The sequence below is a fragment of the Taudactylus pleione genome, unplaced genomic scaffold (assembly GCF_031769625.1).
Source record: "Taudactylus pleione unplaced genomic scaffold, aTauple2 ptg000492l, whole genome shotgun sequence".
Classification (NCBI taxonomy): Eukaryota; Metazoa; Chordata; class Amphibia; order Anura; family Myobatrachidae; genus Taudactylus; species Taudactylus pleione.
The window spans coordinates 316447-341757 of record NW_028284894.1 but is presented as its reverse complement, the minus strand read 5'-3'; the positions used below and the strand labels follow the sequence as shown (position 1 = coordinate 341757).

The 25311-nt window shown below is 52.3% G+C and overlaps 1 protein-coding gene across 2 annotated transcripts in view; it reads left to right on the top strand.

The window, feature by feature from the left end:
• Positions 1–25311, top strand: part of LOC148502557 (TSC22 domain family protein 4-like) — a 225111-nt gene that overhangs the window by 9323 nt on the left and 190477 nt on the right. For both annotated transcript variants that reach the window (XM_088449693.1, XM_088449692.1), the window contains exons 2-3: positions 11457–11885; positions 13888–14033. In XM_088449693.1, coding sequence (XP_088305819.1) covers positions 11469–11885; positions 13888–14033 — 563 coding nt within the window. In that variant the 5' untranslated portion in view covers positions 11457–11468. The remainder of the gene's footprint in view (positions 1–11456; positions 11886–13887; positions 14034–25311) is intronic.

Genomic DNA, 25311 nt, shown 5'->3' with positions numbered 1-25311 from the left:
AAAGAGGTAGCGTCAGGCATGTCACCCTATAGACTGGGGAATAAACAGCAAGCTGCAGTCTCTGAGGCTCGGGAGAAGGACTGGTCACCCTATAGACTGGGGAATACACAGCAAGCTGCAGTCTCTGAGGCTCGGGAGAAGGACTGTATATACCATGCAGAGAGGTAGCGTCAGGCATGTCACCCTATAGACTGGGGAATAAACAGCAAGCTGCAGTCTCTGAGGCTCGGGAGAAGGACTCTATATACCAAGCAGAGAGGTATAGACTGGGGAATACACAGCAAGCTGCAGTCTCTGAGGCTCGGGAGAAGGACCGTATATACCATGCAGAGAGATAGCATCAGGTAGGTCACCCTATAGACTGGGGAATACACAGCAAGCTGCAATCTCTGAGGCTCGGGAGAAGGACTGTATATACCATGCATAGAGGTAGCGTCAGGCAGGTCACCCTATAGACTGGGGAATACACAGCAAGCTGCAATCTCTGAGGCTCGGGAGAAGGACTCTATATACCATGCAGAGAGGTAGCGTCAGGCATGTCACCCTATAGACTGGGGAATAAACAGCAAGCTGCAATCTCTGAGGCTCGGGAGAAGGACTGGTCACCCTATAGACTGGGGAATACACAGCAAGCTGCAATCTCTGAGGCTTGGGAGAAGGACTCTATATACCATGCATAGAGGTAGCGTCAGGCAGGTCACCCTATAGACTGGGGAATACACAGCAAGCTGCAGTCTCTGAGGCTCGGGAGAAGGACTCTATATACCATGCAGAGAGGTAGCGTCAGGCATGTCACCCTATAGACTGGGGAATACACAGCAAGCTGCAATATCTGAGGCTCGGGAGAAGGGCTGTATATACCATGCATAGAGGTAGTGTCAGGCTTGTCACCCTATAGACTGGGGAATACACAGCAAGCTGCAATATCTGAGGCTCGGGAGAAGGACTGTATATACCATGCAGAGAGGTATCGTCAGGCAGGTCACCCTATAGACTGGGGAATACACAGCAAGCTGCAGTCTCTGAGGCTCGGGAGAAGGACTGTATATACCATGCATAGAGGTATCGTCAGGCAGGTCACCCTATAGACTGGGGAATACACAGCAAGCTGCAATCTCTGAGGCTCGGGAGAAGGACTGTATGTACCATGCATAGAGGTAGCGTCAGGCAGGTCACCATATAGACTGGGGAATACACAGCAAGCTGCAATATCTGAGGCTCGGGAGAAGGACTGTATATACCATGCATAGAGGTAGCGTCAGGCAGGTCACCCAATAGACTGGGGAAAACACAGTAAGCTGCAATATCTGAGGCTCGGGAGAAGGACTGTATATACCATGCATAGAGAGTGTCAGGCAGGTCACCCTATAGACTGGGGAATACACAGCAAGCTGCAATCTCTGAGGCTCGGGAGAAGGACAGTATATACCATGCAGAGAGGTAGTGTCAGGCAGGTCACCCTATAGACTGGGGAAAACACAGCAAGCTGCAGTCTCTGAGGCTCGGGAGAAGGACTGTATATACCATGCATAGAGGTAGCGTCAGGCAGGTCACCCTATAGACAGGGGAATACACAGCAAGCTGCACTCTCTGAGGCTCGGGAGAAGGACTGTATGTACCATACATAGAGGTAGTGTCAGGCAGGTCACCCTATAGACTGGGGAATACACAGCAAGCTGCAATCTCTGAGGCTCAGGAGAAGGACAGTATATACCATGCATAGAGATAACGTCAGGCAGGTCTCCCTATAGACTGGGGTATACACAGCAAGCTGCAATCTCTGAGGCTCAGGAGAAGGACAGTATATACCATGCATAGAGGTAGCGTCAGGCAGGTCACCCTATAGACTGGGGAATACACAGCAAGCTGCAATATCTGAGGCTCAGGAGAAGGACAGTATATACCATGCATAGAGATAACGTCAGGCAGGTCTCCCTATAGACTGGGGTATACACAGCAAGCTGCAATCTCTGAGGCTCAGGAGAAGGACAGTATATACCATGCATAGAGGTAGTGTCAGGCAGGTCACCCTATAGACTGGGGGATACACAGCAAGCTGCAGTCTCTGAGGCTCGGGGGAAGGACTGTATATACCATGCATAGAGGTAGCGTCAGGCAGGTCACCCTATAGACTGGGGGATACACAGCAAGCTACAGTCTCTGAGGCTCGGGAGAAGGACTGTATATACCATGCATAGAGATAACGTCAGGCAGGTCACCCTATAGACTGGGGGATACACAGCAAGCTGCAGTCTCTGAGGCTCGGGGGAAGGACTGTATATACCATGCATAGAGGTAGCGTCAGGCAGGTCACCCTATAGACTGGGGGATACACAGCAAGCTGCAGTCTCTGAGGCTCGGGAGAAGGACTGTATATACCATGCACAGAGAGTGTCAGGCAGGTCACCCTATAGACTGTGGAATACACAGCAAGCTGCAATCTCTGAGGCTCGGGAGAAGGACTGTATATACCATGCATAGAGATAACGTCAGGCAGGTCACCCTATAGACTGCGGAATACACAGCAAGCTGCAATCTCTGAGGCTCGGGAGAAGGACTGTATATGCCATGCATAGAGGTAGCGTCAGGCAGGTCACCCTATAGACTGGGGAATACACAGCAAGCTGCAATCTCTGAGGCTCGGGAGAAGGACTGTATATACCATGCAGAGAGGTAGTGTCAGGCAGGTCACCCTATAGACTGGGGAATACACAGCAAGCTGCAGTCTCTGAGGCTCGGGAGAAGGACAGTATATACCATGCATAGAGGTAGTGTCAGGCAGGTCACCCTATAGACTGGGAATACACAGCAAGCTGCAGTCTCTGAGGCTCGGGAGAAGGACTGTATATACCATGCATAGAGGTAGCGTCAGGCATGTCACCCTATAGACTGGGAATACACAGCAAGCTGCAGTCTCTGAGGCTCGGGAGAAGGACTGTATATACCATAAATAGAGGTAGTGTCAGGCAGGTCTCCCTATAGACTGGGGAATACACAGCAAGCTGCAGTCTCTGAGGCTCGGGAGAAGGACAGTATATACCATGCAGAGAGGTTTTGGGGGAGATGTAGTAACGGCAAAATGCGGTAAAACCCCCGAAAATGCAGTTTTCGGGGGTTTTACCGCATTCCCCGAATGTATTAAGCAGCAGAATGCGCTGCATTCTGCTGCTTCGCGTCGCTAGGTAACGCCACCTTCAGGTGGCGTTACCCAATAGAAGCCTATGGGCTTCTTAGCGCGACGCTCGGGGCTGGGAGGGATCCGATCGGATCCCTCCCATGAGCCCCCGCGGCCCACGGCCTTCTGCGCATGCGCAGAAGGACTTCTGGGTGTTCAACCCGGAAGACCCTCTGCCCGGCAGCATCGCAAAGGACAGCTCTCATCGAGAGAGCTGTCCTTTGCGAAATCCTTAGTACATACCGCGGTAATGAACCGCGGTATGTACGCGAAGTGGGGGGGGATGTACCGCAACGGCGATGTCGCCGTTAATACATCTCCCCCATAGACTGGGAAATACACACTGCTTCTATTCCCAGGACAGCTGGTGACACCCGGGGAGTGACGTGACCCTTATGTGTCCTTGGACGTCTTTGCTGCAGTCGCACTAAAAAGCCCCTCTTGGCGATCCTGGTCCTGAGAGACTGTACTAGCGCCGGGCGTCTTTTTTTTTTGCTGCAACTATGACGCACCAGCAGACTGCGCTGATTAATGCCATAGGCGACACTTGTATATCTGTGTGTGACTGAGTCTCTGTATCTGTTTATGAAGTGCTACAATGTAGCTGCAGCAGTTTTTTTCATTCCAAGTTCCGAGCAGAGTAGCACGGAGCCTGGCAGCTCTCTCACACTGGGCACGGCGCGCTGCGTGGTGTATTGAGGCTAGATGTATGGGGTCACATCTGTACATGGGGCGTATCTCACCCTGAACGTAGAGGAGTAGTGGTGTAGGATGGTGGTGTAGTGACATAATGTGTGTGAGCTGGATGTACAGGAGTAGTGGTGTAGGATAGTGGTGTAGTGACATAATGTGTGTGAGCTGGATGTACAGGAGTAGTAGTGTAGGATGGTGGTGTAGTGACATAGGTGTGTGTGAGCTGGATGTACAGGAGTAGTAGTGTAGGATGGTGGTGTAGTGACATAGCTGTGTGTGAGCAGGATGTACAGGAGTAGTACTGTAGGATGGTGGTGTAGTGACATAACTGTGTGTGAGCTGGATGTACAGGAGTAGTACTGTAGGATGGTGGTGTAGTGACATAGGTGTGTGTGAGCTGGATGTACAGGAGTAGTAGTGTAGGATGGTGGTGTAGTGACATAGCTGTGTGTGAGCTGGATGTACAGGAGTAGTACTGTAGGATGGTGGTGTAGTGACATAATTTGTGTGAGCTGGATGTACAGGAGTAGTAGTGTAGGATGGTGGTGTAGTGATATAGCTGTGTGTGAGCTGGATGTACAGGAGTAGTAGTGTAGGATGGTGGTGCATTGACATAATGTGTGTGAGCTGGATGTACAGGAGTAGTGGTGTAGGATGGTGGTGTAGTGACATAATGTGTGTGAGCTGGATGTATAGGAGTAGTAGTGTAGGATGGTGGTGTAGTGACATAATGTGTGTGAGCTGGATGTACAGGAGTAGTAGTGTAGGATGGTGGTGTAGTGACATAATGTGTGTGAGCTGGATGTACAGGAGTAGTGGTGTAGGATGGTGGTGTAGTGACATAATGTGTGAGCTGGATGTATAGGAGTAGTAGTGTAGGATGGTGGTGTAGTGACATAGGTGTGTGTGAGCTGGATGTACAGGAGTAGTAGTGTAGGATGGTGGTGTAGTGACATAGGTGTGTGTGAGCTGGATGTACAGGAGTAGTAGTGTAGGATGGTGGTGTAGTGACATAGCTGTGTGTGAGCTGGATGTACAGGAGTAGTACTGTAGGATGGTGGTGTAGTGACATAGCTGTGTGTGAGCTGGATGTACAGGAGTAGTAGTGTAGGATGGTGGTGTAGTGACATAGGTGTGTGTGAGCTGGATGTACAGGAGTAGTAGTGTAGGATGGTGGTGTAGTGACATAGCTGTGTGTGAGCTGGATGTACAGGAGTAGTACTGTAGGATGATGGTGTAGTGACATAATGTGTGTGAGCTGGATGTACAAGAGTAGTAGTGTAGGATGGTGGTGTAGTGACATAGCTGTGTGTGAGCTGGCTGTACAGGAGTAGTACTGTAGGATGGTGGTGTAGTGACATAGGTGTGTGTGAGCTGGATGTACAGGAGTAGTAGTGTAGGATGGTGGTGTAGTGACATAGCTGTGTGTGAGCTGGATGTACAGGAGTAGTACTGTAGGATGATGGTGTAGTGACATAATGTGTGTGAGCTGGATGTACAGGAGTAGTAGTGTAGGATGGTGGTGTATTGACATAATGTGTGTGAGCTGGATGTACAGGAGTAGTGGTGTAGGATGGTGGTGTAGTGACATAATGTGTGTGAGCTGGATGTATAGGAGTAGTAGTGTAGGATGGTGGTGTAGTGACATAATGTGTGTGAGCTGGATGTACAGGAGTAGTAGTGTAGGATGGTGGTGTAGTGACATAATGTGTGTGAGTTGGATGTACAGGAGTAGTGGTGTAGGATGGTGGTGTAGTGACATAATGTGTGAGCTGGATGTATAGGAGTAGTAGTGTAGGATGGTGGTGTAGTGACATAGGTGTGTGTGAGCTGGATGTACAGGAGTAGTAGTGTAGGATGGTGGTGTAGTGACATAGGTGTGTGTGAGCTGGATGTACAGGAGTAGTAGTGTAGGATGGTGGTGTAGTGACATAGCTGTGTGTGAGCTGGATGTACAGGAGTAGTACTGTAGGATGGTGGTGTAGTGACATAGGTGTGTGTGAGCTGGATGTACAGGAGTAGTAGTGTAGGATGGTGGTGTAGTGACATAGCTGTGTGTGAGTTGGATGTACAGGAGTAGTACTGTAGGATGATGGTGTAGTGACATAATGTGTGTGAGCTGGATGTACAAGAGTAGTAGTGTAGGATGGTGGTGTAGTGACATAGCTGTGTGTGAGCTGGATGTACAAGAGTAGTACTGTAGGATGGTGGTGTAGTGACATAATGTGTGTGAGCTGGATGTACAGGAGTAGTAGTGTAGGATGGTGGTGTAGTGACATAGCTGTGTGTGAGCTGGATGTACAGGAGTAGTAGTGTAGGATGGTGGTGTAGTGATATAGCTATGTGTGAGCTGGATGTACAGGAGTAGTAGTGTAGGATAGTGGTGTATTGACATAGCTGTGTGTGAGCTGGATGTATAGGAGTAGTAGTGTAGGATGGTGGTGTAGTGACATAGCTGTGTGTGACCTGGATGTACAGGAGTAGTAGTGTAGGATGGTGGTGTAGTGACATAGCTGTGTGTGAGCTGGATGTACAGGAGTAGTAGTGTAGGATGGTGGTGTAGTGACATAGCTGTGTGTGAGCTGGATGTACAGGAGTAGTAGTGTAGGATGGTGGTGTAGTAACATAGATGTGTGAGCTGGATGTACAGGAGTAGTAGTGTAGGATGGTGGTGTAGAGACATAGCTGTCTGTGAGCTGCATGTACAGGAGTAGTAGTGTAGGATGGTGGTGTAGTGACATAGCTGTGTGTGAGCTGGATGTACAGGAGTAGTAGTGTAGGATGGTGGTGCAGTGACATAGCTGTGTGTGAGATGGAAGTACAGGAATCGAGCTGGAGGCCGGAGGTGTAGTGACATAGCTGTGTGTGAGATGGAAGTACAGGAATAGAGGTGGAGGCCGGAGGTGTAGTGACATAGCTGTGTGTGAGCTGAATGTACAGGAGTAGTAGTGTAGGATGGTGGTGTAGTGACATAGCTGTCTGTGAGCTGCATGTACAGGAGTAGTAGTGTAGGATGGTGGTGTAGTGACATAGCTGTCTGTGAGCTGCATGTACAGGAGTAGTAGTGTAGGATGGTGGTGTAGTGACATAGCTGTCTGTGAGCTGCATGTACAGGAGTAGTAGTGTAGGATGGTGGTGTATTGACATAGCTGTCTGTGAGCTGCATGTACAGGAGTAGTAGTGTAGGATGGTGGTGCAGTGACATAGCTGTGTGTGAGATGGAAGTACAGGAATCGAGGTGGAGGCCGGAGGTGTAGTGACATAGCTGTGTGTGAGATGGAAGTAAAGGAATAGAGGTGGAGGCCGGAGGTGAAGTGACATCGCTGTGTGTGAGATGGAAGTACAGGAATAGAGGTAGAGGCCGGAGGTGTAGTGACGTAGCTGTGTGTGAGATGGAATTAGAGGAATAGAGGCGGAGGCCGGAGGTGTAGTGACGTAGCTGTGTGTGAGGCCGGAGGTGTAGTGACCTAGCTGTGTGTGATATGGAAGTACAGGAATATAGATGGAGGCCGGAGGTGTAGTGACATAGCTGTGTGTGAGATGGAAGTACAGAAATAGAGGTGGAGGCCGGAGGTGTAGTGACATACTTGTGTGTGAGATGGAAGTACAGGAATAGAGGTGGAGGCTGGCGGTATAGTGACGTAGCTGTGTGTGAGATGGAAGTACAGGAAAGGAGGCGGAGGCCGGATGTGTAGTGACATAGCTGTGTGTGAGATGGAAGTACAGGAATAGAGGCGGTGGACGGAGGTGAAGTGACATAGCTGTGTGTGAGATGGAAGTACAGGAATATAGATGGAGGCTGGCAGTGTAGTGACATAGCTGTGTGTGAGATGGAAGTACAGGAGTAGAGACGGAGGCCGGAGGTGTAGTGACATAGCTGTGTGTGAGACGGAAGTACAGGAATAGAGGTGGAGGCCGGAGGTGTAGTGACATAGCTGTGTGTGAGATGGAAGTACAGGAATAGAGGCGGTGGACGGAGGTGAAGTGACATAGCTGTGTGTGAGATGGAAGTACAGGAGTAGTAGTGTAGGATGGTGGTGTAGTGACATAGCTGTGTGTGAGCTGGATGTACAGGAGTAGTAGTGTAGGATGGTGGTGTAGTAACATAGATGTGTGAGCTGGATGTACAGGAGTAGTAGTGTAGGATGGTGGTGTAGAGACATAGCTGTCTGTGAGCTGCATGTACAGGAGTAGTAGTGTAGGATGGTGGTGTAGTGACATAGCTGTGTGTGAGCTGGATGTACAGGAGTAGTAGTGTAGGATGGTGGTGCAGTGACATAGCTGTGTGTGAGATGGAAGTACAGGAATCGAGCTGGAGGCCGGAGGTGTAGTGACATAGCTGTGTGTGAGATGGAAGTACAGGAATAGAGGTGGAGGCCGGAGGTGTAGTGACATAATGTGTGTGAGCTGAATGTACAGGAGTAGTAGTGTAGGATGGTGGTGTAGTGTCATAGCTGTCTGTGAGCTGCATGTACAGGAGTAGTAGTGTAGGATGGTGGTGTAGTGACATAGCTGTCTGTGAGCTGCATGTACAGGAGTAGAAGTGTAGGATGGTGGTGTAGTGACATAGCTGTCTGTGAGCTGCATGTACAGGAGTAGTAGTGTAGGATGGTGGTGTATTAACATAGCTGTCTGTGAGCTGCATGTACAGGAGTAGTAGTGTAGGATGGTGGTGCAGTGACATAGCTGTGTGTGAGATGGAAGTACAGGAATCGAGGTGGAGGCCGGAGGTGTAGTGACATAGCTGTGTGTGAGATGGAAGTACAGGAATAGAGGTGGAGGCCGGAGGTGTAGTGACATCGCTGTGTGTTAGATGGAAGTACAGGAATACAGGTAGAGGCCGGAGGTGTAGTGACGTAGCTGTGTGTGAGATGGAATTAGAGGAATAGAGGCGGAGGCCGGAGGTGTAGTGACGTAGCTGTGTGTGAGGCCGGAGGTGTAGTGACCTAGCTGTGTGTGATATGGAAGTACAGGAATATAGATGGAGGCCGGAGGTGTAGTGACATAGCTGTGTGTGAGATGGAAGTACAGAAATAGAGGTTGAGGCCGGAGGTGTAGTGACATACTTGTGTGTGAGATGGAAGCACAGGAGTAGAGGCGGAGGCCGGAGGTGTAGTGACATAGCTGTGTGTGAGATGGAAGTACAGGAATAGAGGTGGAGGCCGGAGGTGTAGCGACATAGCTGTGTGTGAGTTGGAAGTACAGGAATAGAGGTGGAGGCTGGTGGTGTAGTGACATAGCTGTGTGTGAGATGGAAGTACAGGAATAGAGGTGGAGGCTGGAGGTGTAGTGACGTAGCTCTGTGTGAGATGGAAGTACAGGAATATAGATGGAGGCTGGCGGTGTAGTGGTAGCTGTGTGTGAGATGGAAGTACAGGAATAGAGGTGGAGGCCGGAGGTGTAGTGGCGTAACTGTGTGTGAGATGGAAGCACAGGAATAGAGGCGGAATCCGAAGGTGTAGTGACGTAGCTGTGTGTGAGATGGAAGCAGAGGAATAGAGGCGGAGGCCGGAGGTGTAGTGACGTAGCTGTGTGTGAGATGAAAGCACATTAATAGAGGAAGTACAGGAGTAGAGGTGGAGGCTGGAGGTGTAGAGACATAGCTGTGTGTGAGATGAAAGTAGAGGAATAAAGGTGGATGCCAGAGGTGTAGTGACGTAGCTGTGTGTGAGATGGAAGCACAGGAGTAGAGGCGGAGGCCGGAGGTGTAGTGACATAGCTGTGTGTGAGATGGAAGTACAGGAATAGAGGCGGAGGCCGGAGGTGTAGTGACATAGCTGCGTGTGAGATGGAAGTACAGGAATAGAGGTGGAGGTTGGAGGTGTAGTGACATATCTGTGTATGAGATGGAAGTACAGGAATAGAGGTGGAGGCCGGATGTGTAGTGACGTAGCTGTGTGTGAGACCGAAGTACAGGAATAGAGGCAGAGGCCGGATGTGTAGTGACGTAGCTGTGTGTGAGACCGAAGTACAGGAATAGAGGCAGAGGCCGGAGGTGTAGTGACGTAGCTGTGTGTGAGATGGAAGCACAGGAATAGAGGCGGAGGCCGGAGGTGTAGTGACGTAGCTGTGTGTGAGATGGAAGCACAGAAATAGAGGCGGAGGCCGGAGGTGTAGTGACATAGCTGTGTGTGAGATGGAAGTACAGGAATAGAGGTGGAGGATTTAGGTGTTGTGACGTAGCTGTGTGTGAGATGGAAGTACAGTAATAGAGGCGGAGACCGGAGATGTAGTGACATAGCTGTGTGTGAGTTGGAAGTACAGGAATAGAGGTGGAGGCTGTCGGTGTAGTGACGTAGCTGTGTTTGAGATGGAAGTACAGTAATAGAGGCGGAGACCGGAGGTGTAGTGACATAGCTGTGTGTGAGATGGAAGTACAGGAATAGAGGTGGAGGCTGGCAGTGTAGTGACGTAGCTGTGTGTGAGATAGAAGTACAGGAATAGAGGCGGAGGCCGGAGGTGTAGTGACATAGCTGTGTGTGAGATGGAAGTACAGGAGTAGAGGCAGAGGCCGGAGGTGTAGTGACATAGCTGTGTGTGAGATGGAAGTAGAGGAATAGAGGTGGAGGCCGGAGGTGTAGTGACATAGCTGTGTGTGAGATGGAAGTACAGGAATAGAGGTGGAGGCCGGAGGTGTAGTGACATAGCTGTGTGTGAGATGGAAGTAGAGGAATAGAGGTGGAGACCGGAGGTGTAGTGACGTAGCTGTGTGTGAGATGGAAGCACAGGAGTAGAGGCGGAGGCTGGAGGTGTAGTGACATAGCTGTGTGTGAGATGGAAGTACAGGAATAGAGTTGGAGGCTTGCGGTGTAGTGACGTAGCTGTGTGTGAGATGGAAGTACAGGAATAGAGGCGGTGGACGGAGGTGAAGTGACATAGCTGTGTGTGAGATGGAAGTACAGGAATATAGATGGAGGCTGGCGGTGTAGTGACATAACTGTGTGTGAGATGGAAGTACAGGAATAGAGGCGGAGGCCGGAGGTGTTGTGACATAGGTGTGTGTGAGACCGAAGTACAGGAATAGAGGTGGAGGCTGGCGGTGTAGTGACATAGCTGTGTGTGAGATGGAAGTACAGGAATAGAGGTGGAGGCTGGAGGTGTAGTGACATAACTGTGTGTGAAATGGAAGTACAGGAATAGAGGTGGAGGCTGGCGGTGTAGTGACATAGCTGTGTGTGAGAATTAAGTAGAGGAGTAGAGGTGGAGGCCGGAGGTGTAGTGACATAGCTGTGTGTGAGATGGAAGTACAGGAATAGAGGTGGAGGCCGGAGGTGTAGTGACATAGCTGTGTGTGAGATGGAAGCACAGGAGTAGAGGTGGAGGTTGGAGGTGTAGTGACATAGCTGTGTGTGAGATGGAAGCACAGGAGTAGAGGTGGAGGTTGGAGGTGTAGTGACATAGCTGTGTGTGAGATGGAAGCACAGGAGTAGAGGTGGAGGTTGGAGGTGTAGTGACATAGCTGTGTGTGAGATGGAAGCACAGGAGTAGAGGTGGAGGTGTAGTGACATAGCTGTGTGTGAGATGGAAGTACAGGAGTAGAGGTGGAGGTTGGAGGTGTAGTGACATAGTCTCTCTCTCTCTCCATCAGGAAGACTCCACCATGAGCCTGGGGAAGAAGCGGAGTGGATTCCAGATTACCAGTGTGACCACTGATTACCAGCCATCCTCACCATTATCCCCAATCTCTGTGGAGCGCTCTCCATCCTCATCACCCCCCAATGGCCTTCAGTCTCCCCCCACTTCCCGCTTTCGGCTGGTGCGACTGGATCAGGCCCCTCTGGATGGAGGACGAAGGTATCAGAAGGGGCGATGGACATGTGTAGACTTTTACCACCTGGAAGTGGGAGCCCAGCATAGGGCCGGAGCAGGACACTCCCTGGATTCTGGGCTCCCCCGAGCTACTCCTACTACACCCTTAGTGCTGTCACCCGGTGCTGGGGCAAAGGGCCAGCCCATCCCTAGGTCACATGGGGTCCCTGTACTCAGTGCCGCTACAGAGAGAGATCCCACAGCTCTGGTGAGTAACTATCCTGTAACACTGCACATATAGGGGGAGGGTCATAGCTCCTTCTGTCTGTGTCACCCTGCAGGGGGAGGGACAGGCTCATAGCTCCCTTCTGTCTGTGTCACCCTGCAGGGGGAGGGACAGGCTCATAGCTCCTTCTGTCTGTGTCACCCTGCAGGGGGAGGGACAGGCTCATAGCTCCCTTCTGTCTGTGTCACCCTGCAGGGGGAGGGACAGGCTCATAGCTCCCTTCTGTCTGTGTCACCCTGCAGGGGGAGGGACAGGCTCATAGCTCCCTTCTGTCTGTGTCACCCTGCAGGGGGAGGGACAGGCTCATAGCTCCCTTCTGTCTGTGTCACCCTGCAGGGGGAGGGACAGGCTCATAGCTCCCTTCTGTCTGTGTCACCCTGAAGGGGGAGGGACAGGCTCATAGCTCCCTTCTGTCTGTGTCACCCTGCAGGGGGAGGGACAGGCTCATAGCTCCCTTCTGTCTGTGTCACCCTGCAGGGGGAGGGACAGGCTCATAGCTCCCTTCTGTCTGTGTCACCCTGCAGGGGGAGGGACAGGCTCATAGCTCCTTCTGTCTGTGTCACCCTGCAGGGGGAGGGGCAGGCTCATAGCTCCCTTCTGTCTGTGTCACCCTGCAGGGGGAGGGACAGGCTCATAGCTCCCTTCTGTCTGTGTCACCCTGCAGGGGGAGGGACAGGCTCATAGCTCCCTTCTGTCTGTGTCACCCTGCAGGGGGAGGGACAGGCTCATAGCTCCCTTCTGTCTGTGTCACCCTGCAGGGGGAGGGACAGGCTCATAGCTCCTTCTGTCTGTGTCACCCTGCAGGGGGAGGGACAGGCTCATAGCTCCCTTCTGTCTGTGTCACCCTGCAGGGGGAGGGACAGGCTCATAGCTCCCTTCTGTCTGTGTCACCCTGGAGGGGGAGGGGCAGACTCCTATATCCCTGGCAGTAACAGCTTGAGATGCCACTTGTACCCCAGAGATGGACGATTTGCTTCCTGGATAAATGGGCTCATTTGTTTAATAACATATATACATAACATCACTGAGCCCTGTGGACCCCATGTTTGCAATTGACCTTTATCGAATTTGACAATGATATTGCTATTAAAGTGCATTAACAGGAACTGGAAACACTTTTCTCTGCTTTTACATACAGCTTACAGTGTCTAGCGACAGACTCTGGCCCTGATTCAGAGCCGGACGCAGAGTGCTCGCTCTGAATCAGGGCCGGGCTATTTTTTTTTTTTAATGGCCTCCTGGCCGCTCGCATAGCTGTGAGTGACCACCCACAGCTATAGCGAGCGGCCAGGAAGATGGTCGTGATGGTCAAGACCATCGCGACCATCGGGCTTGCGACGAGACCCTTGAGGTAGGGTCTCGTTGCCGCAAGCCCCAGAGAGATTTCGGCTCTCACAGAGCCGAAATCTCTCCCACTGACATCACGAGTGATGTCACTGGGGCCGGCCCCAAACGTAGGCGTTCACATGGGAACGCCTCCATTTGGGAAGCCACTCCCCCGGCCCGCCCACCGAAGGGGGCGTGCTGTCATTCAACATCGACAGCACACCCCCTTTGGTACGAGACCCGGAGCGACGGTTTGCCCGTCGCTATCCGGGTCTCGTGCATGCGCATGACAGAGCCGGCTCCGTCGTGCGCATGCGCACTGGGCCACCAACGACCCGCTGGCGGGCGCATAGCGCTCGCGAGCGCGTCTGAATCAGGCCCTCTGTACTCTACTGACTGGAGATGACTGAGTGTGAGGGCATCACTGTGTTTCCACAAGAGCCTTGTACAACAGTCAGGTCTCACACTTAGCGGTATCTCAAATGCGGGAGGGGGGGGTGTTTATAAAAGGTACCCCAATAGTGAGAGAGGTACTGCCATAGAGACGGAGGGAATAAGGTTCTGGCTTACATTTATAGATTCCCATAGTAATATATTGCAGAGCCTAAATGGTAATGATAGACTTTTGACGATTGTGTTTTGTGTTGTTCCTGGGCAGCGATCTCCTCCGCCCCTCCCAACGTCACCACCCAACAGTGCGCAGAGCGACGCACGTCCCGGCCGCCCGGTTTCCGATGTATTCAATGAACGCCTTCTACTGGCTCAATCCGTATTCAACATGGGAGATGAGACGGAGCAGTGCAGGTAAGGCTCCGGAACGCGGACACCCGCCACTGCAATAAGTAGAGATGTGCGCGGACCCCCGTGTTTTGGTTTTAGCAAAACAACCCGGAAATGTTTTGGTTTGGATCCGGTTTTGGTTTTGAATTGCTTTAAAATTGATACAAAAAAATTAGCTACAAACATGAAATCTGGACCCGTTTTCATGCAATCCAAAATAGAGATTACGGGCCTGCGGAGAAGGGGTTCTGCGTGATCGCATGCGGGCTGAGTAACAGGCTGAGGTGTTTACGCGGCGGTGGAGGGATGGCCTGCGATCCCAGAAACGGGCGCGTCAAACCCCATCTTCCGTGAGTGGCAAGGCCAGGATCTGCGTCCATGGGTGCAGATTCTTGGCCTCGCATGCCGGCCAGTCTGCGTAATCTGCGTCTCTGAAATTCCGTCCTCTGCTGAATGAGACTCTGCGTTCCTAATTACAGCAGCACTGAATAGGGACTCGGAGCCTGATTCAGAGCCGGCCTTCTTGCTTTTTAGAGCGGCCTCCTGGCCACTCGCATAGCTGTGGGTGACCACCCACAGCTATAGCGAGCGGCAAGTATGATGGTCGCGATGGTCAAGACCATCGGGCTTGCGATGAGACCCTTGTGGTAGGGTCTCGCTGCCGCAATCCCTGGAGTGATTTTGGCTCTATCAGAGCCGAAAGCACTCCCACTGACATCACTTGTGATGTCAGTGGGGCCCCCTTTGGCCCGCCCACCAAAGGGGGCGTGCTGTCACTCAACATAGACAGCACGCCCCCTTTCGTGCGAGACCCGGAGCGACGGATTGCCCGTCGCTATCCGGGTCTCGCGCATGCGCACAACGGAGCCGGCTCTGTCGTGCGCATGCCACACTGGCCTACCATCAACCCGGTTGCGAGCGCACAGCGCTTGCGACCGGGTCTGAATCAGGCCCTCGGTTCCAAACCGAACTCCAAAAGTGATCCGAGCAGGGACTGTATATGACTAGGAACCCCTAAGTTGGGGTGTGTAAGCTTTTCAGGGAAACCAAACCGCACATCTAGAGTAAGGTCATGTTTGGTCACACCCATCCCCCATCCTCTATTTGTCAAAAGAACCCCCGTAGACCCCTGCTGTTACCATGAACCCAGCGCCTGTCAGTTACTAGGTACACCATAATAATAATTTATGCACGCCCCTGCAATGGCAATCAAACATACTGGCACGTCTGCGTTCGCCTGAGCATAAACATCGGCCGATTGCGTGCGTATTAGCGTCTGCGTTCCTTGCCACCACAAACTCTCTCCGGCTGTCAATCACAATGCGACAACAAAGAGTCGCTGCGAGCACCTTAACACATGACTTAAACGCATTAGCGCAGTTTTCCAATAAACGCTCAACTGCGAAAATATCGGCATTGCGTAGATCTCTGAATCAAGCCCGTAATCAATGAAAGAGACCCCTATCTGCGCAGCATATCTGCAGGCGTGGGGGCTGCAGGCCCGCCCGTCCCCCATCTCTACTATAAACCCTGTATCATGCCTCTGCACAACTCAGCCTGTTTATAGCGGGAACCGCTGGCTCAGCACCTAGCAATAACACTCCTCCTGATTGGACGGGCTGGTTGGGGAGCTACCACAGTAAAGGGCCCCTCTCTGCGCCCATAGGGAATATTGGGAAGTTAGGAGACCATTGCCAGTGCATCCGTCTTACCCTAGAGAGATAATATATAGATGCGTCCTACGAGCTGCGGCCTAGTAGGACATCTTATGGGAAAGGGCCATTTTATCTGTACAAAGGCCATTGTAATAAGCTCATAGGGGCTGATTCAGCAGAGGACGGATTTACAAAACTGTACGCAAGCCGCTTTGCGATTCCGTCCTGGCAAATATATAACCGCAGCGCTGCGATCAAGGTTGCAGGCTGGGATACGTGGACCGCGCAGTGTAAGCTTCAGCTAACGCGGGCTGGCCGATTTGTGAGGCCAGGAAACTGAGGGCCTGATTCAGACCCGCTCGCGAGCGCAAGCGGGTCGATATTGGCCCAGTGCGCATGCGCACGAGGGAGCCGACTCCCTTGTGCGTATGCGCGAGACCTGAATAGCAAAGGCCAAGCTGTCGCTATGGGTCTCGTACCAAAGGGGGCGTGCTGTCGTGGCTGGCCAGACGGTGGCGTTCCCATGGGAACGCCTACCGTCTGGGGCCGGCCCCACTGACATCACTAGTGATGTCAGTGGGAGTGGTCTCGGCTCTGATAGAGCCAAAAGCACTCTGGGGCTTGCGGCAACGAGACCCTACCACAAGGGTCTCGTCGCAAGCCTGATGGTCGCGATGGTCTTGACCATTGCGACCATCATTTTGGCCGCTTGCATAAGCTGTGGGTGGTAACCCACAGCTATGCGAACGGCCAAGAGGCCGCAACAACAACAACAAAAAAAAAACGCCCTGATTCAGAGAGGGCGCTCGTTCAGAGCGTCCGGCTCTGAAACAGGCCCTGAGTCCGTGTACACAGATCCTGGCATTGCCACTCCTGAAAAATGTGGGCAACACCACCCCCCGCTCCTTCTCCGACCCTTAAATGCTTCTGCCTGTCAATCAGGCAGAGGCATAGCGGGGGCTGCGTGCGATCATGCGGGACTTGTACTGCACATGAGCAGAATAGGTCCTGCGTAAGCGCAGTTGCCCGATAATCCCGAATCCGATACAGTGCATTGCTGAATCAGCCCCATAGACCACTCACTGTCACCAAACATACCAGCACCTGCGCTGGGCGTACGGACCCCTCTCAGACAACTCAGCACTGGAATGTTCCTAAGGAATGTGAGGTGAGAATTTCACAGACAAGCACCAAACCCTGAGGCCCATAGAGACACCATACATAGGACCTGTATTTATACAGCACCAGCATAGCCCCACAGCGCCCAACGGGGAACGCACAGAGACTATTACCAAACCCTGAGGCCCATAGAGACACCATACACAGGACGTGTATTTATACAGCGCCAGCATAACCCCACAGCGCCCAACGGGGAACGTACAGAGACTATTACCAAACCCTGAGGCCCATAGAGACACCATACACAGGACGTGTATTTATACAGCACCAGCATACCCCCACAGCGCCCAACGGGGAACGCACAGAGACTATTACCAAACCCTGAGGCCCATAGAGAGACACCATACACTGGACGTGTATTTATACAGCACCAGCATACCCCCACAGCGCCCAACGGGGAACGCACAGAGACTATTACCAAACCCTGAGGCCCATAGAGACACCATAAACAGGACGTGTATTTATACAGCGCCAGCATACCCCCACAGCGCCCAACAGGGAACGCACAGAGACTATTACCAAACCCTGAGGCCCATAGAGAGACACCATACACAGGACGTGTATTTATACAGCACCAGCATACCCCCACAGCGCCCAACGGGGAACGCACAGAGACTATTACGAAACCCTGAGGCACATAGAGAGACACCATACACAGGACGTGTATTTATACAGCGCCAGCATACCCCCACAGCGCCCAACGGGGAACGCACAGTGACTATTACCAAACCCTGAGGCCCATAGAGACACCATACACAGGACCTATATTTATACAGCACCAGCATACCCCCACAGCGCCCAACGGGGAACGCACAGAGACTATTACCAAACCCTGAGGCCCATAGAGACACCATACACAGGACGTGTATTTATACAGCACCAGCATACGCCCACAGCGCCCAACGGGGAACGCACAGAGACTATTACCAAACCCTGAGGCCCATAGAGACACCATACACAGGACGTGTATTTATACAGCACCAGCATACCCCCACAGCGCCCAACGGGGAACGCACAGAGACTATTACCAAACCCTGAGGCCCATAGAGAGAAACCATACACAGGACGTGTATTTATACAGCACCAGCGTACCCCCACAGCGCCCAACGGGGAACGCACAGAGACTATTACCAAACTCTGAGGCCCATAGAGACACCATACACAGGACGTGTATTTATACAGCACCAGCATACCCCCACAGCGCCCAACGGGGAACGCACAGAGACTATTACGAAACCCTGAGGCCCATAGAGAGACACCATACACAGGACGTGTATTTATACAGCGCCAGCATACCCCCACAGCGCCCAACGGGGAACGCACAGTGACTATTACCAAACCCTGAGGCCCATAGAGACACCATACACAGGACCTGTATTTATACAGCACCAGCATACCCCCACAGCGCCCAACGGGGAACGCACAGAGACTATTACCATACCCTGAGGCCCATAGAGACACCATACACAGGACGGGTATTTATACAGCACCAGCATACCCCCACAGCGCCCAACGGGGAACGCACAGAGACTATTACCGAACCCTGAGGCCCATAGAGACACCATACACAGGACGGGTATTTATACAGCACCAGCATACCCCCACAGCGCCCAACGGGGAACGCACAGAGACTATTACCGAACCCTGAGGCCCATAGAGAGACAACATACACAGGACGTGTATTTATACAGCGCCAGCATACCCCCACAGCGCCCAACGGGGAACGCACAGAGACTATTACCAAACCCTGAGGCCCATAGAGACACCATACACAGGGCCTGAATTAATACAGCACCAGCATATCCCCACAGCGCCCAACGGGGAACGCACAGAGACTATTACCAAACCCTGAGGCCTATAGAGACACCATACACAGGACATGTATTTATACAGCGCCAGCATACCCCCACAGCGCCAAACGGGGAACGCACAGAGACTATTACCAAACCCTGAGGCCCATAGAGACACCATACAAAGGACCTGTATTTATACAGCACCAGCATACCGCCACAGCTCCCAACGGGGAACGCACAGAGACTATTACCAAACCCTGAGGCCCATAGAGACACCATACATAGGACGTGTATTTATACAGCACCAGCATACCCCCACAGCGCCCAACGGGGAACGCACAGAGACTATTACCAAACCCTGAGGCCCCTAGAGACACTATACACAGGACGTGTATTGATACAGGGCCAGCATACCCCTACAGCGCCCAACGGGGAACGCACAGTGACTATTACCAAACCCTGAGGCCCATAGAGACACCATACACAGGACGTGTATTTAAACAGCACCAGCATACCCCTACAGCGCCCAACGGGGAACGCACAGAGACTATTAGCAAACCCTGAGGCCCATAGAGACACCATACACAGGACGTGTATTTATACAGCACCAGCATACCCCCACAGCGCCCAACGGGGAACGCACAGAGACTATTACCAAACCCTGAGGCCCATAGAGACACCATACACAGGACCTGTATTTATACAGCGCCAGCATACCCCCACAGCGCCCAACTTGGAACGCACAGAGACTATTACCGAAACCTGAGGCCCACAGAGACACCATACACAGGACATGTATTTATACAGCGCCAGCATACCCCCACAGCGCCCAACGGGGAACGCACAGAGACTATTACCAAATCCTGAGGCCCATAGAGACACCATACACAGGACGTGTATTTATACAGCGCCAGCATACCCCCACAGCGCCCAACGGGGAACGCACAGAGACTATTACCAAACCCTGAGGCCCACAGAGACACCATACACAGGATGTGTACTTATACAGCGCCAGCATACCCCCACAGCGCCCAACGGGGAACGCACAGAGACTATTACCAAACCCTGAGGCCCATAGAGACACCATACAGAGGACGTGTATTTATATAGCACCAGCTTACCCCCACAGCGCCCAACGGGGAATGCATAGAGAATATTACCAAACCCTGAGGCCCATAGAGACACTATACACAGGACGTGTATTTATACAGCACCAGCATACCCCCACAGCGCCCAACGGGGAACGCACAGAGACTATTACCAAACCCTAAGGCCAAGAGAGACACCATACACAGGACGTGTAGTTATACAGCGCCAGCATATCCCCACAGCGCCCAACGGGGAACGCACAAAGACCATTACCAAACCCTGAGGACCATAGAGAGACACCATACACAGGACGTGTATTTATACAGCACCAGTATACCCCCACAGCGCCCAACGGGGAACGCACAGAGACTATTACCAAACCCTGAGGCCAAGAGAGACACCATACACAGGACGTGTAGTTATACAGCGCCAGCATACCCCCACAGCACCCAACGGGGAACGCACAGAGACTATTACCAAACCCTGAGGCCCATAGAGACACCATACAGAGGACGTGTATTTATACAGCACGAGCTTACCCCCACAGCGCCCAACGTGGAACGTACAGAGACTATTACCAAACCCTGAGGCCCATAGAGAGACACCATACACAGGACATGTATTACAGCACCAGCATACCCCCACAGCACCCAACGGGGAATTCACAGAGACTATTACCAAACCCTGAGGCCCATAGAGACACCATACACAGGACGTGTATTTATACAGCGCCAGAATACCCCCACAGCGCTCAACGGGGAACGTACAGAGACTATTACCAAACCCTGAGGCCCATAGAGACACCATACATAGGACGTGTATTTATACAGCGCCAGCATACCCCCACAGCGCCCAACGGGGAACGCACAGAGACTATTACCAAACCCTGAGGCCCATAGAGACACCATAAACAGGACCTGTATTTATACAGCGCCAGCATACCCCCACACCGCCCAACGGGGAACGCACAGAGACTATTACCAAACCCTGAGGCCCATGGAGACACCATACACAGGACGTGTATTTATACAGCACCAGCATACCCCCACAGCGCCCAACGGGGAACGCACAGAGACTATTACCAAACCCTGAGGCCCATAGAGACACCATACATAGGACGTGTATTTATACAGTGCCTGCATACCCCCACAGCGCCCAATGGGGAATGCATAGAGAATATTACCAAACCCTGAGGCCCATAGAGACACTATACACAGGACGTATATTTATACAGCACCAGCATACCCCCACAGCGCCCAACGGGGAACGCACAGAGACTATTACCAAACCCTGAGGCCCATAGAGAGACACCATACACAGGACGTGTATTTATACAGCACCAGCATACCCCCACAGCGCCCAACGGGGAACACACAGAGACTATTACCAAACCCTGAGGCCCATAGAGACACTATACACAGGACGTGTAGTTATACAGCGCCAGCATATCCCCACAGCGCCCAACGGGGAACGCACATAGACTATTACCAAACCCTGAGGCCCATAGAGAGACACCATACACAGGACGTGTATTTATACAGCACCAGCATACCCCCACAGCGCCCAACGGGGAAAGCATAGAGACTATTACCGAACCCTGAGGCGCATAGAGACACCTTACACAGGACGTGTATTTATACAGCACCAGCATAACCCCACAGCGCCCAACGGGGAACACACAGAGACTATTACCAAACCCTGAGGCCCATAGAGACACTATACACAGGACGTGTATTGATACAGGACCAGCATACCCCCACAGCGCCCAACGGGGAACGCACAGAGACTATTACCAAACCCTGAGGCCCATAGAGACACCATACAGAGGACGTGTATTTATACAGCACCAGCTTACCCCCACAGCGCCCAACGGGGAACGTACAGAGACTATTACCAAACCCTGAGGCCCATAGAGAGACACCATACACCGGACATGTATTACAGCACCAGCTTACCCCCACAGCGCCCAACGGGGAATTCACAGAGACTATTACCAAACCCTGAGGCCCATAGAGACATCATACATAGGACGTGTATTTATACAGTGCCTGCATACCCCCACAGCGCCCAACGGGGAATGCATAGAGAATATTACCAAACCCTGAGGCCCATAGAGACACCATACACAGGACGTGTATTTATACAGCACCAGCATACCCCCACAGAGCCCAACGAGGAACGCACAGAGACTATTACCAAACCCAGAGGCCCATAGAGACACCATACACAGGACCTGTATTTATACAGCGCCAGCATACCCCCACAGCGCCCAACGGGGAACGTACAGAGACTATTACCAAACCCTGAGGCCCATAGAGACACCATCCATAGGACGTGTATTTATACAGCACCACCATACCCCCACAGCGCCCAACGGGGAACGCACAGAGACTATTACCAAACCCTGAGGCCCATAGAGACACCATAAACAGGACCTGTATTTATACAGCGCCAGCATACCCCCACACCGCCCAACGTCGAACGCACAGAGACTATTACCAAACCCTGAGGCCCATAGAGACACCATACACAGGACGTGTATTTATACAGCACCAGCATACCCCCACAGCGCCCAACGGGGAACGCACAGAGACTATTACCAAACCCTGAGGCCCATAGAGACATCATACATAGGACGTGTATTTATACAGCACCAGCATACCCCCACAGCGCCCAACGGGGAACGCACAGAGACTATTACCAAACCCTGAGGCCCATAGAGACACTATACACAGGACGTGTATTTATACAGCACCAGCATACCCCCACAGCGCCCAACGGGGAACGCACATAGACTATTACCAAACCCTGAGGCCCATAGAGAGACACCATACACAGGACGTGTATTTATACAGCACCAGCATACCCCCACAGCGCCCAACGGGGAAAGCATAGAGACTATTACCGAACCCTGAGGCGCATAGAGACACCTTACACAGGACGTGTATTTATACAGCACCAGCATACCCCCACAGCGCCCAACGGGGAACACACAGAGACTATTACCAAACCCTGAGGCCCATAGAGACACCATACACAGGACGTGTATTTATACAGCACCAGCATACCCCCACAGCGCCCAACGGGGAACGCACAGAGACTATTACCAAACCCTGAGGCCCATAGAGACACCATACACAGGACGTGTATTGATACAGGGCCAGCATACCCCTACAGCGCCCAACGGGGAACGCACAGTGACTATTACCAAACCCTGAGGCCCATAGAGACACCATATACAGGACGTGTATTTATACAGCACCAGCATACCCCCACAGAGCCCAACGGGGAACGCACAGAGACTATTACCAAACCCAGAGGCCCATAGAGACACTGTACACAGGACCTGTATTTATACAGCGCCAGCATACCCCCACAGCGCCCAACGGGGAACGCACAGAGACTATTACCGAACCCTGAGGCCCATAGAGACACCATACACAGGACGTGTATTTATACAGCGCCAGCATACCCCCACAGCGCCCAAAGGGGAACGCACAGAGACTATTACCAAACCCTGAGGCCCATAGAGACACCATACACAGGACGTGTATTTATACAGCACCAGCATACCCCTACAGCACCCAACGGGGAACGCACAGAGACTATTACCAAACCCTGAGGCCCATAGAGACACCATACACAGGACGTGTATTTATACAGCACCAGCTTACCCCCACAGCGCACAACGGGGAACGCACAGAGACTATTACCGAACCCTGATGCCTATAGAGAGACACCATACACAGGACGTGTATATATACAGCACCAGCATACCCCTACAGCACCCAACGGGGAACGCACAGAGACTATTACCAAACCCTGAGGCCCATAGAGACATCATACATAGGACGTGTATTTATACAGCACCAGCATACCCCTACAGCACCCAACGGGGAACGCACAGAGACTATTACCAAACCCTGAGGCCCATAGAGAGACACCATACACAGGACGTGTATATATACAGCACCAGCATACCCCCACAGCGCCCAACGGGGAACGCACAGAGACTATTACCAAATCCTGATGCCTATAGAGACACCATACACAGGACGTGTATTTATACAGCACCAGCATACCCCCACAGCGCCCAACGGGGAACGCACAGAGACTATTACCAAACCCTGAGGCCCATAGAGACACCATACACAGGACCTGTATTTATACAGCGCCAGCATACCCCCACAGCGCCCAACGGGGAACGCACAGAGACTATTACCGAACCCTGAGGCCCACAGAGACACCATACACAGGACATGTATTTATACAGCGCCAGCATACCCCCACAGCGCCCAAAGGGGAACGCACAGAGACTATTACCAAACCCTGAGGCCCATAGAGACACTATACACAGGACGTGTATTGATACAGGGCCAGCATACCCCTACAGTTCCCAACGGGGAACGCACAGAGACTATTACCAAACCCTGAGGCCCATAGAGACACCATACACAGGACGTGTATTTAGACAGCACCAGCATACCCCCACAGCGCCCGACGGGGAAAGCACAGAGACTATTACCAAACCCTGAGGCCCATAGAGACACCATACACAGGACCTGTATTTATACAGCGCCAGCGTAACCCCACAGCGCCCAACGGGGAACGCACAGAGACTATTACCAAACCCTGAGGCCCATAGAGAGACACCATACACAGGACGTGTATTTATACAGCACCAGCATTCCCCCACAGTGCCCAACGGAGAACGCACAGAGACTATTACCAAACCCTGAGGCCCATAGAGACACCATAAACAGGACCTGTATTTATACAGCACCAGCCTACCCCCACAGCGCCCAACGGAGAACGCACAGAGACTATTACCATACCCTGAGGCCCATAGAGACACCATACACAGGACGTGTATTTATACAGCACCAGCATACCCCCACAGCGCCCAACGGGGAACGCACAGAGACTATTACCAAACCCTGAGGCCCATAGAGACACCATAAACAGGACCTGTATTTATACAGCGCCAGCATACCCCCACAGCGCCCAACGGGGAACGCACAGAGACTATTACCAAACCTGAGGCCCATAGAGACACCATACACAGGACGTGTATTTATACAGCATCAGCATACCCCCACAGCTCCCAACGGGGAACGCACAGAGACTATTACGAAACCCTGAGGCCCATAGAGAGACACCATACACAGGACGTGTATTTATACAGCACCAGCATACCCCCACAGCGCCCAACGGGGAACGCACAGTGACTATTACCAAACCCTGAGGCCCATAGAGACACCATACACAGGACCTGTATTTATACAGCACCAGCATACCCCCACAGCGCCCAACGGGGAACGCACAGAGACTATTACCAAACCCTGAGGCCCATAGAGACACCATACACAGGACGTGTATTTATACAGCACCAGCATACCCCCACAGCGCCCAACGGGGAACGCACAGAGACTATTACCATACCCTGAGGCCCATAGAGACACCATACACAGGACGTGTATTTATACAGCACCAGCATACCCCCACAGCGCCCAACGGGGAACGCACAGAGACTATTACCAAACCCTGAGGCCCATAGAGACACCATACATAGGACGTGTATTTATA